We start from the raw sequence: 13,905 nt of genomic DNA, 5'->3' as shown, positions 1-13,905 counted from the left end.
TAGCTACTGTATTGAAGGCATTTCCTAAATGAAAAAATATATCCATAGAGCTTATATTTCTGACATTTCAGAAACAGAATATAAATGGCCATATCAAATATCTTAAAAACAAAAATAATGGAGTTTTGTAAGTTAAAACATAGGACAGCAATTAAAATTATGATTTCTCCAGGTAGATCTGAGAAAGAAATGCAACTGAATGAATGTCAACTAGGATGGGACAAAAGGAAAGGTTGCTATTTATAATAGCATCGGATTGAAACATTTTTTAGAAGGAGGATGCTAAGATGATGTTTCAAAGAAATCAAGAACTCATATTTAGGAATCTGGAGACAGAGTAATAATGCATTTTTTTCTCCAATGCAGACTCAGTAATAGATATATTTTTTACAGTACAGCCTCACATAATACAGCTTAAAAATGAAACTATATATGAAAATGGTCAAGTCACACTCATCTGTGAAGCAGAGGGGGAGCCACTTCCAGAAATCACTTGGAAAAGAGCAGTGGATGGAATTACCTTTTCTGAAGGAGCGCAGGTAAGAGTATCTATTAATTATCATAGACTCTTCATTATTTTTAATAATACTACATTTTACCCTGGAATCCAACCTATTAAGCAATTATAGAACTGAAATAAATCACTTGGTTTTTAAAATGTAGTTCCACTGAAGGGTTGACTGAAAATATCTCCCACAGAGGTAAATTTTAAAAGTTGTTTTCATTTGGTCATATGCAGTCTTAGATCGTTGATATTATTGTTGACTCTGCTTTCTTGGACTTTTGGTATAAAATGGACTTTCTATGTATAAAATATATAATTTCAATATTTAAGCACACAGCTGTGAAGTTCAAACAAATTGTAATTTAGAAATCTGACTGTTATCACTGCATTTTTTCTTTTAAGAAATATATTTGTGCATCAGCAGAAATTTCTTCATATGACATAATCTAAGAAAGATTAATAAATACAAGCAAAATACAATGTTTTGGCAAATATCACTCCTATGTAATTTGGTGAAATTTCACCAAAATGCATTTAAGTTACTCAGAAATTAATTAAATACTACCGTATGTTTCATGTCGCACTAGGGATTGTCATTTTTGCTAAATCAAGGTAAACTGGGAATATGTGTCATAAATATTGCTAATCATATAACACTAAGTGTGTGGATTAAATTGGGAAATCAAAAGGAACAAAGTAGTACATTAGTTACAATTCGAAATTTGAGTTACAATTTTAAATTCACATTTAAAGACTATAAGATTAAGCCTTTCTATTGTTTTCATTTACTTAATATTAAATAACATCTATCTTCAAACTTCTTCATTAATTTAAATCTGGTTTCTTGAGGTCTAGCACACTTTCAAAGATTATCAAAGAACCTTTGATTTACCAATATTGGTTGATGAAAAATAATTTATCTAAAATCTACTTTCTTCCACAACTTCCCATGTTATATGCAAAACATCAAATTAATTTCATGGATTATAAATATAAAGTAATCACTCTGCTAATTTAAAATTTATCGATTGAAAGAATGTGTTCATATATATATATAGCACTTTTTTTCACACCAAATTCTTCTAAATGTTGGCATTTTAAAGAAAGCATATTTATATTAATAATAGTTGTTGGACTTTAACAATATGTACTTCATATATTCAAATTAAATATCAAGTTAATAAAATTTTAATAATAAGTGTAATCTCTTTATTCAGAATAATTTGTATTGCAATTTCTTTGCAGAACATCATAATGGATTTGATATTATATAATTACCATTGAACAAGTTCAATATCTGTAAATTTTTTTCAAAAAGAAAAGAAAAATTTAGATAAATTTTCAAGGGATAGTTTTCATATTTCGATTTGATGCTTTTCTTTAATTACTTAATTAGTTCCATGCCCTTAAGCCTTTATTATACCTTAGTATTCCTAACTTTGTATTTCCTAATTATTTTCCCATTTACTTTAAAATTCTTCAAAGGCATTTTCTGCAACATAGCTTTTACCTTTCCTTTAAATTGACATTCCCTAACACATATGTCCAGAATAAAAATAAGATTTAAATATAAAGTTATCAGTAATGAGTCATTGTGTAACCAAAATGCTCGTGCTGCCCGATAACACATAAAGACATGATTTACCTAGTAAGTGTGAAAAATGCTCATCTAGTTCTACTTCGGTAATAGAGATTATTTCTTCTTACAGAACACAGTGTTTTATATTAGGATTTGTTTTATCTGTTTAAAAATTTATTTAACCAAATTTACTTAACTAAACATAATTCATTGTTTATCATGACAGTTCCCTCAAATATTTTGACAGGTTCCTCAAATATTTTTTAATGACAAAAACAATGTGATGTGGATTCTGCTACTTTCTTCAAGAACCAAAATTTTAGCAATTTTATGAAGGAAATTACTTGACCATGAAGCAAGACAATCTACATTTAAATATTAGCTTAAGTTTTACTATATTATTTGCATTTGTTTAATAACATTTTATTCATTTTAAAACTTAAATACTCATATTCATTTCACTTATGGATATAGGAACATTGAGGAATATGTTCTATTAAATATATTTCAAACTGATTAGATATTGCAAACATCCAATTGAGTTATTTTAATCGTTTGTCACATGGCAATTTTTAAGTGAAATGTATCTTAATTTTCTTATTCTAAGTAAATTATGATGCCAACAGATTCCATAAAACATTACACATGGCATGAAGGAAAACAATCTAGGGTACCTTGTGTCCTCACCTTTGTGATTGAAGAAAGTAGCATGATAATAGATTTGCTTTGAGAATAGCTTAAAATGCAAAATCTAGCTTCAATTCCATAAAAGTCCATCAATTATGCCCACAGAAGGTCTTAAATGACTATCCTCAACTCAATGTAAATGTTAACAACTATATGTTGGGTTTGGTACACTGATTAGTTGGTTTGAGAGAGCATTTTGAGCCATTATTTGGAAAATAAGTCTCAAAATATAAATCAAGATGAAAATGTGAAAATAATTATTTCAATAGATAAATATTTTTAAGAGTTTGCCTGACATATGACCCCCAAAACCAAACTCTGCCATCGAGTCAATCCAGCTCATTATGATCCTACAGGACAAGAGTTTAAGACTTCATTGGAGAGGAGAAAAGAAAGATATTAGAAACATTAAAAAGATCTTACTGAAATAAAATTCCCAATGTGTATGTACCTTTCAAATTAATTTTTAAAATTTAGCATTTTAAAAACTGTATATATGTCCTAAAACCTTACAGTTCTTCAATCTTTACAAACGCAGTTCAGTGACACTAATGGTGATAATCACGTTACGCAGCCACTGCAATTGCCGATTTCCCATCCATTTCACTAGTGTTTTAATTTTTTAAATTTAAATGTTTATTTTCATCACATAAAAAGAAAAAAACTGTGGTTCACTTGATTCTGACTTATAGCAATCTATAGTGTTTGCACGGCTCTAATCCTTTTTTTTAACCCAAAATAATTTGTCTCTATTTAATCTTTTTTTTTTGGTGGAGGTGGGGAGGAGCTGATATCAAAGAGTTCAAGAAGGAAAAGGGTTTAAAATTGATGATTGCAGCAATTGTGCAACTATTCTTGATCTAACTGAATTGTGGGTGTTACAATACATGTAAGCGCTCCCAATAAAATTACTAATAAAAAATTTACAATTTTTAAAATTGTTTAATAGAGCCTCACTGATATTGAGTCAATTTAAACTCATTGAGGTTAGTACCCCCTAAAAAATGAGTCTCCTTTCCCTTGTATCCCATCCATGCTGAGTAACTACTATGTAAATATGGTTGTATACAATTTCCTGGCTTAGATATTTCACCTAATCATAATCAAACACTATTTTCTTTAGGGACAAATTATCTCAATCAATGTGTTTCAAGGTCCATCTGTATTATAGCATACATCAGGACTTTAGTCATATTTTTGATAATTATAATATTTTGATGAAATTGAATTATAGGTAGAAAGCAATGAAATGCTGTCCATGTCATATTGTTCAACCTCATAATTCATCTAATTATAAGATCATTCTCTAGGGAGCATTTCATTACTGTTGAAAATTTGAAGAAGCCTCTTTCAAGAAATAGTATCATACTTCCTTGTCTCAAATCTGAGTCCCAAATAATTCAAAACAAATTAAAGGGAACAAGACATTCTATGATTAAATCTACAGGCAAAAACCAGGTGTTAAACTTAAACCTTATCCAGCCTCGGGCCTCAGGCTCATAAGCAGGTTGAGGCCATCCATCCTTCATGGGGGAAAAGGAAGAGACAGCACTCCTGAGACTGCCATCACTTCTGAGGAGGAAAAACAAAACAACAGAAGGAAAATCCAATGTCTACGGGGAAGTTCTTCCATAAAAGAAGAAGGAAGAGTTGTAAAAAGAGGATATAGTCCGATGGGTTCAAATAATTGACTGTGGTTATGAACTCAACATGCAACCCACTTCACTACCAGTGCCCTTTAGTATGTAGTATGTCCCAGTGGTCCCTTTATAAAGTATATAGTATGTAGTATATAGAATATATTACATAGTATATACTGGTGGTCCCTTTAGTCTATAGTATATAGTATACACTAGTGGTCCCTTTAGTATATAGTACACACTAGTGGTCCACTCAGTATATAGTATACACTAGTGGTCCCTTTAGTATATAGTACACATAGTGGTCCATTCAGTATATAGTATATGCTGGTGGTCTCTTTAGTTTATAGTTTACACTAGTGGTCCCTTTAGTATATAGTATATGCTGGTGGTCCATTTAGTATATAGTATATGCTGATGGTCTTTTTAGTATATCGTATACACTAGTGGTTATGCATTATGCTGCCACCAGCTAGCTCAGCAGTTTGAAAGCACTAGTTACTCCTCAAGAGAAAGAGATTTTCTACCCTGGAAAGAATTGCCATCCTGAAAACCCACAAGCACAATTGTACTCTGCCCTATGTTTTTTTGGACACTTTTTTTACTCAGCAAGTATTTCTGCTATCTAGGAACATTTGAACTTGTATTCAAACCAAGCTTATGTAAAGAGTATGACTTATCTCTGTTATTGACCACTCATTGCTAGTGTGTCATTACTAAAACAGAAAACCAACCAGCTACCATCTTACCATTTGGTCAGTTCCAACTCATAGCAGCTGCACAGAGGATTTTGAGATGGTACACCTTTATAGTAGCAGACAGCTCCATCATTCTTCCACAGAGCAGATGAGGGATTTGAACCACTGACCTTGCAGTTCACATTCCAGTGCTTACCAGTGCTCCTGTATGGTAACAAACAGAAAAAAACTACTACCATTGAGTTGATTCCGACTCAGAGTTACCCTATAAGACTGAAGAGAACTGTCCTTCTGGGTTTGTAAGCTTGTAAATGTTTCAGGGAGTAAGAAACCTCCCCTTTCTCCTGTAGAAGCTAGTGGTTTAAAATGCTGATCTTATACTTTGTAGCACAAGACAGTATCCATTCTATCAACAAGACTCCTGTGTGGTCAGTGGGATTAGTAAACTATTATGGGGAGTCATAGAAAGAGTCACACAAATTAAAATGCACCGCTCAATATTTTGGAAAGATCCTGAGAGACAAGATGGTAAGACTTAATCCCACATACTTTGGACATATAACATGGCATAACATAATATATATCCAACACCATAATTCAAATCAACTAGCTCTTCTGAAGTCCCCCTTAGTCATTATCCAACTTTCACATGCACTTTAGGCAATCAAAGATACCATGGTTTGGGATATATTAGACCTAAAAGTGACATTATGTTTGTTTGTTTTTTAATTTAACCCTTTAAGTAGGCCTTGTGCAGTTGCTTAATTCCATTTAAAGACAGATAATCTGAAAATTGACCCAGAGGGGTGAATTCAGTTTTATAGCTGAAGGGTGACTAGGAGCCAGTCTCTAGGGTTATAGCAATTTTTATCTGAGCAGTAAGCTTGGTTCTTTTTGGGTCTTGAATTTTATTTAACATTTTTAACTCACTTTATCCAGAGACTTCTGATGAGATCCTTTTCAGAGTAGCTGGGTATGGTAGTAGAACATCATGTTATTCTTTGGACTCCATGTTAGAGGCACTGATGGCCACCTGATTAATTAGTCCATTGGAATAATTATTTACATGTTGTCTTTAATTTTTATCACTCTACTTTCTTCCAGATAGGAGAGAACAATAGTTATTTCTTTTTTAATATTTTATTTTACAGTTCAATTATTTTTTTTTCATTGAGAGCACAAGATAGGCAGGATAAGTAATCCCAAGGGGGAAATGAAAAGATTGATAGTTCGGGGGCCTGGGAAGCAGGGGGAGGTGCGTGGTGAGCCATTTATGAAAAGAACAGGGGAATTGTAAGGGTTCTAAAATAGCGAGGAGAGCGTAGCACATCTGGTCATGTTTGATCAATCAAAATGTAGCTGAGAGAAATTAGTGAGAAGTAAATAATAAGGTAAGCATGAGAGTTGGACAGGCAGAAATAAAAAAGAAAAAGAGGAAAGAAGAAATAAAAATGAATTTATATGTATATATGTATGAATATACATAAATATTTAAATATAGGTGTACTTATTTATATATGGATGTGTATGTATGTGTGTGTATATAAATATAAATACAGCAAGGAAGCAGATGGACTCTGGGCCTCTTCTAACATCTTACTACAGTCCAAGGATAATCTGGTCCAGCAACGTGGCATCAAAGAATACTCGCCTTTCCATCATGATCGTTGAAGGCAAAATGGCCCGTTAGCAAACGTGGTGAAGAAAGGTGATGGTGTCTGACTATTGAAATATATGGTGTCTGGAGTCTTAGAGGCTTGAAATTAAACAAGCGGCCACCTAGCAGGGAAGCTACAAAGCCCACAGAGCCAAAACCCACCAGCCTGTGTGATAATGAGTTGTTGGTGGGAACAGGTATCAGAACGTCAATAGTTATATCTTATGGTTGCTTGGGATCTTTCAAGATTCACATAGCTACTTACTTAGTAGGATATAGAACATTGTCTTTTGGGGCTATTTTATACTAATTGACCTTGATGTACTCTGAGATTATGTTTCTAAATATGCAGACCTAGCCACTCATTCTCTCAGGATATTTTTATATATATACAAAATTTACATAATTCTCATTCCTATATGCTCCAGCTCTATCACTTTCATAAATATATTTGTAGCAAAAGGAAATATCCATGGAGAAATATATTCTGACAAAATTTTATGTATGTCTGGTTATATGCCTACTCTTATTTCCACACTTGTTCATTCTATATGTCTATGCAGGAATCTACTTGTAGATCACTACTATTATGAGATTGTGTGTATAGTACTATATGTCTATATAGACTTGAATCTTACACACACACCAAAGTCATCTTCTGCCTACATAATTTTTCTCCCATCCTTCTACTTCTTGTATATTGCCTTCACGTTCACCCAGGTTAGCATGTTTCTATCATGTAGCCACAAATTTACTCCATGCCCTAACCATAAACAAATGTTTCTTTTAGTGTTAAAACAACATTTCACAGTATCCTTTTGTCATGGAATTGATTAATCTATGTTGTGAAGGTTTATTTTGTTTTGTTTTGCTATTCATCAATGTGTACTATTCCATTGGGTGTATGTACCGAATTTTTTCATCAATTCTTCAATGAATGTATTTTTACTTTGTTTCTATTTTGTGGTATTGTGAATTGTGCTGCAATTTACATGGGTGTTCATATATCTATTGATGTCATGACTGATTTAGTCTTCTGATATTTCTATTCTCATCTTTTTGAGGCAGTAGTCACATAATTTTACACAGTGGTTGCATTATATTACATTTTGATATTTTATAATAGTGTAACTAATTATGACAATTTATATAAATTACTGAGAACTGGTGCCTTCATGGTTACATTGGGCTGCTAACCACAAAGTCAGCAGTTCAAAACCAACAGACACTCTTTGAAAGAAAGATGGAGCTCTCAGCTTCTGGTCAAGATTTATAGTCTCAGAAACTCACAGAGGCAGTTCTACTTTGTCCTATAAGGTCCCTATGAGGGGCAATTAAGTCAATGGCAGTGAGCTTGGCTTTTTATCCAGTTTAACTACTGCTTCTACAAAAGAGGCCATATACATAATTTTGTGTGCCTGCTTATCTGTATATTATGAAAGAAGATTGTTCACAAGAAGTACACACTGTCACGTTACTAGTTGTTATAATTTGTATTGCCTTGATATAGGTGTGTAACATATTCATATAAAATGTTACTGCTTTTAGTTGCAATAGAGGAAGTCTTTGATTCAGAGGTGTCCCCATGCAGAATGGAACAAAGCACTGCCCATTCCTGCAACACCCCTTAGTCATTACCAGGCAGCTAGTGTGAGCCACAGGTCTTTGTTGATCGATTTCCAGAAGCAAATGACCATGCCTTTCTCCCCAGCATGTCTTAGTCTGGAAACAGTCTGAAATATGCTCATCAGCCCTGTAGCATACAGATCTTCAGTGGCAGTCAAGCAGTGGCTACACATGAGGGACAGTGGCCCAGAATTTGGACCCAGGTTTCCTACATGGAAGTGGACAGTTCTATCATTGAATCACTGCTTTCTCTGGCAAAATAGTATTTCACAAATTAATCCAATTGTTTATATATAAATTTGGTTAGAAACATTGAATGTAACATCTTGATATTGTAATTTGTACAACTTTTTAAAATTGCAAATATTGGGAATCTTTGCATCCTAGTTTCATATTAACCATATATTGGTCCGTAGTCGCTAATCCTGTTTGGAAGTACAATTCGGGGTCTTCCTATCCTAATTAAGATTAGATTCATAGACTGCTCTTAAGTGATGGCTATTTTCATTTCTTATGAGAAACAAAAGCAGAACTATGAATATTAGTTTCTCCTCTTCCCTCCTGCCTTTCCTGTTCGTCCTCCTCCCGCTCCTGCTCTTAGTCCTGCAGTCTCTCTGAAGCATATCTCCCCCTCTCCAATTTCCCCTCAAAGAAACGACTCACTCTGTGCTTCGTTTTGGGTTATATCACACTCACCACATTATGTAACAATAAATATTAATTTGCAATGGGGTCTTCCACATTCCAAGAAATAATTATACCAAACACTAAGGTCAAAAAAAGAGAGCATTCTGTGTTTCAGAAATATATTTTCTAAAAATATTCATTCTTCCTAAAATTTTCAAAATGTTAATTGATACTCATATGGCAGTGATGATTGCTTTAAAAAATTTTTCTAGAAATGTTGTAGTACTCGTCATTAGTGGCTTTAGGTAAAATGGTCTTGAGAGGGGGTGAATTTTCCCTCTTGAATTCTTATAAGATGTTAAGAATAACAGTAAGAAGTTCCATATATATGAATAGAATGGTTTACATAACAATTATACATTACCTGAATATTATATAGTAGATGATAGCACACATATTGTGAATCTACTTTTCTTACCAAAGTTATGCTTTTCTTATCTTTGTTTTACATCCCCGATTTAGTAATCCATGGCGCTAACTCCACCAAAAATTAGTCTCTTTTTTACCGCAAATAGAACTATTTTAAACATACAAGAATTTGTTATATATACCTCATAGTCACATTTCTCAAACATCTGTCAACTGACAAGCGCTTTATAGAAACTGACCAAAACCTCAATGCATTTCCCACATGCAAGAGTTGTCTGCTATGTTAATAACTTAATTATTTATTAAACTGCTATATCAGGATATAATTCAGACATCATAAAGTTCAGGTATATTAAGAAATCTTGTACAATCTTTACCATATCACTTTCAAAACATTCTCTTCCTTCTTGCATTCCTTGATATTAGCTCTTCATCCCCCTCTTCCTCACCCTTATCCCCAGGAATGTTAATCTAGTTATTGACCCTATAGATCCACCCATCCTGGGTTTCATATACTGAAAAACCTATTTCCATGTTATAATTTCTCAAAGCATATAAATATGTTTTTCATATAGAAAATTATATAACAGAGATATACCATAAAACTATATGTTTAAAATATATTAAAATATATAAATATATTAAAGAATATATTTAAAAGCCGATCAAACTCGACATGTGTCAAACGGGAGATTACATGATAAGGTTTTAACTATTCAAGTCATATTATTATTATAGCTAGCTTACAATTTGATTAATCTCCTTTTCTAAAGTGTGTTTTAAATACATTACCATGGGCTAAATCAATGACACCATAAGCAGAAGGACCTTATACTACAGGGAGGTGACCCATATGGATCTGTAGCATAAAATAACGAAAATATTTCTAATTGAACCAGAGGCCTATGGAGAACATAGCTTTAGATGTGGATTGGGGCTTGCACTAAATCCTGGTTTCAATCTAGCAACAATTTGTCCTGATGGCATTACCCTGCTCCACACTCACCTGCCTGAAGGAGACACTGAAGATATGAGTGCAGTAGCAAAGTGCAGTGAAAAAGAAGCTTGATGGTGGCAGACGTCTCAAAGACTTGCTTTAAAACAAGCAGCCATCTAAGTGAGGTGTTACCTAGGCCCACATTGAGGAAGCACGCCACCATGCATGATCCAATAATCATAACTAATAGAATCAAAATCTGAAGGATTAAATTGTGGAATTCTGGCATTTCGAGGCTATGGATGAGAGTGGAAGCCCAAAGTACACATGCAGGATCCACACATAGAATCAGCCTGCGGCGCTTTCCCTCTGACCATGATCCAGGACTAGGAACATCCTGATGCTCAGACAGAGAGAGTGCTGTAGACACTCAATTCTTTTTAATGTAATTATTTTTCTGAACATAATTAGCCCTCGTTTTGCAGTATTTATGCTTGGACAGCTCACTGGAAGCTCAGCAGTTCAAAATCTCTAGCCGCTCCTTGATAGAAAGATAAGACTTTCTGCACCTGTACTTGGTTCCAATGTCAGAAACCATCGCACAGCAGTTCTATCCTGTCTGATAGGGTTGCTGTTATTGAAATTAGCTCGATGGCAGTGAGTTTTTAGAATAAAAATATCAGTGCCATAAAAATTTTGATGATAATGCACATTAATATAGATACAAGGCAAACAGAATTTCTTGTGAACAAATAGTTAAAGTTATTGTATACAGCTGCAATGATACCATGAACACACATTTAGAAACACTGCTTTTGTTTGATCATATTTCGAATGCATAAGTCACCAAATGTAGTTATGAGTTTATGAAGAGAAGATATGAGCAGAGGGTGAGGAACAAGGAAAAACAAAGAGATGGAAATCTCTGACATTTATGGCTCTAAGAGGAACATATTTAAAGATATTTAATTAGCATAAAACTCATTCTCCTTCAACCTATTTGCGGGGTCAACCATGAAGTTTCAGTAAATTAGCACTCTACTGTATTATCAGTGTGCGCTGGAAGGATTGCTAACAAGAGAGTCAGTAGTTCAAACTCGCCAGCTACTGTGAAGGGGGATGATGAGGTTATTTGCCCCTCTAGAGATTTACAGCATTCTAATCACAGTGCCGGTTATAATCGGTCCGATAGGCTGCTGGAAGTTGAAATCAACTCTATGGTTGTGAGTTCAGGAGAATGCATGAAAATAAAGCATTTATATACTTATTAATGGAAACATTTAACTTTACCTCCTGGTTTATGGTTTTCCATAGGATGCCAAGGCCTTGAATAAATATAGTCTATTTCTCAGTTCTTCCAAACACTTTTTTAAAATACTAAAGAATAATATAAAATATTGATTTCATGCACTTATAATTTCAACTATATTGTTTTATATACATTTTATACATTCCTCAGTGTCACAGAAACAAACAATAAAATTCAGGTTTACCTTCAGTGTTTAAGTCCTTTTCAGGTGGTTTATGGTGTTAGGTGGTATCAGATTCAGTCTGACATGAAGCAACCTGAAGTACAACAAAAAAACACTGCCCAGTCCATCATTAGCATAACTATTCCTATTTTTGAGACCATTGTTTCAGTCACTGTGTCAATACAAGTTACTTAAATTAAATTTTTATACAAAAACTGAAATTTGGGATTAGAAAATTCCAAGTTGAAATATTTTCTCGATGATTAATCTTGCATTTGCTTAGAGAAGTCAGGGTCCTGCTAATGCAATCTGTTCTGTTTTCATAGAGAATAGAAAGCAGGCATTTTTCTGCATGCATACAGGCACTGTGTTCTGAAGAATATCATCTTGAAATGTTTGTGCCGACTACAGTGTGATTCCCAAAGTAGGGAAGCCATAATAAAGTTTGACAATTCCTTAGTTAGATAGCTGCCCTCAGTCAACTTTAACTCATAGCAGCCTCATGTACAAGAGAATCAAAGACTGTTGTTAACACTGTGAGCCTTTTTAAGTTCGTCTTGGAATTATCGTGCCTATCTACCGATGTGCTCCTCTGCCCTCTCTGGTCCTAGAACTCCCCAAACCAAATGTCCTCATCCATTTTTCCCTCCTGATGACATGACCAAAGCAAGTGATTTGGACAGTGTTGTGATCCATAAGTGTTTATTGACTACCACTTATAAGTGAATTGCCTTCTTTTATTCCTAGTCTGTCATTATAAGGAAGCATGCTAAAGCCTGTCCACCCTGGGTGATATACACAGATTGTATGAAATTTGTGCTGTCACCAAGTCACCACAGTATAACAAACTGAAAAATGGGTGATGGAGTTTCTTACATGCAACTGCTTGAGCTAAACACTATGTTTTAAATCCTATAAATTAATTGCATCAGCAAACACATGCCTACCTATTATAGTATTTTATACTCAATAGAGTGCTTTATTCTCTGTAAGCAAATAGAACGTTATATTTCAATAGTGTTGTGAAATGGATTCCGACTCTGGCTACAGGGAAACATCATATTTTGAAAATTGTCTATTTCAATGAAAAATAGATGACAGAGTATATCTATGTTTACATGGCATGAAAATCCCTACTGAAAATGCCTACGCACCCTAGTACATATGAAGTTCATGTAAGGCCTTTTTGTAGCATTTCAAAAATATTGAAGAGAATAAAGCTCACTGCCATTGAGTCTATGACAACTCGTGGTGAGCCGGGAGCCAGCTGAACTTGCCCCGTTGGATTTCCACTGCTGTAAATCTTCAGGGACGCAGAAAGCCTTCTCTCATATCCAGAGAATGACTGATGATTTCGAGTTGCTGACCTGGGATAGCAGCCCACTGCTTATTTAACTCCCTATGCCCTCAGGTTTCCTCTGACGAAAAGATGACTCCTTAAATGAAACATGTCATACAATACAAGCAACCAAAGAATCTGTTAAGTGATTGAAAGATAAATGAGTAATATTTCTCTCATCACTTGCCTACACTCATCTATTTACTTTCCATACATGTCATTGGATCTTTTCTATTCTCAGCAACTCTATCTCAAGGGGTGCAATAGTTAGGAACAAAATTACAAGTTAATCCTTTTTGGTGATTATAAATTAATAAGGGAGGTGAGTTCAGACCCTTCAAATAAACATGTTTAATATTAGCAAATTTTTTATCTATGATTTGCAATTTTAAAGTATGTGGGCATTTAAATAGATTTTTACAAGCCACAAATGTTGCTTTGGCAGATCTCTCCAGTAACATAGAAAAAGCTCAACTTTTGTGCAGGCAGGCCCCTAGATATTTTGAAAATTATGTCAACACTCACCAGAATATCTTCTTTCAATTTGCTCTAGGCCAAAGAAAATTGCTTAGGTTCTAGATTTTAATGTAGATATAATTAGTAAGTATGCAACTGGTAATGCTTTGCATTGCAAAAATAAAAATTTAAACTTCTCTTTTCTCCTTTAATAGAAATTACCAAAATGTTATCTGGGAGGAAAAATGGACAA

General features: G+C 33.9%; 1 protein-coding gene across 2 annotated transcripts in view; it reads left to right on the top strand.

Annotated features, from left to right (window-relative positions):
- The window catches only part of NCAM2 (neural cell adhesion molecule 2), a 595,057-nt gene that overhangs the window by 389,701 nt on the left and 191,451 nt on the right, over window positions 1-13,905 (top strand). For both annotated transcript variants that reach the window (XM_075542416.1, XM_075542417.1), the window contains exon 8: window positions 394-539. In XM_075542416.1, coding sequence (XP_075398531.1) covers window positions 394-539 — 146 coding nt within the window. The remainder of the gene's footprint in view (window positions 1-393; window positions 540-13,905) is intronic.

The sequence above is a fragment of the Tenrec ecaudatus genome, chromosome 2 (assembly GCF_050624435.1).
Source record: "Tenrec ecaudatus isolate mTenEca1 chromosome 2, mTenEca1.hap1, whole genome shotgun sequence".
Classification (NCBI taxonomy): Eukaryota; Metazoa; Chordata; class Mammalia; order Afrosoricida; family Tenrecidae; genus Tenrec; species Tenrec ecaudatus.
This window is presented reverse-complemented; position numbering and strand designations above follow the sequence as displayed.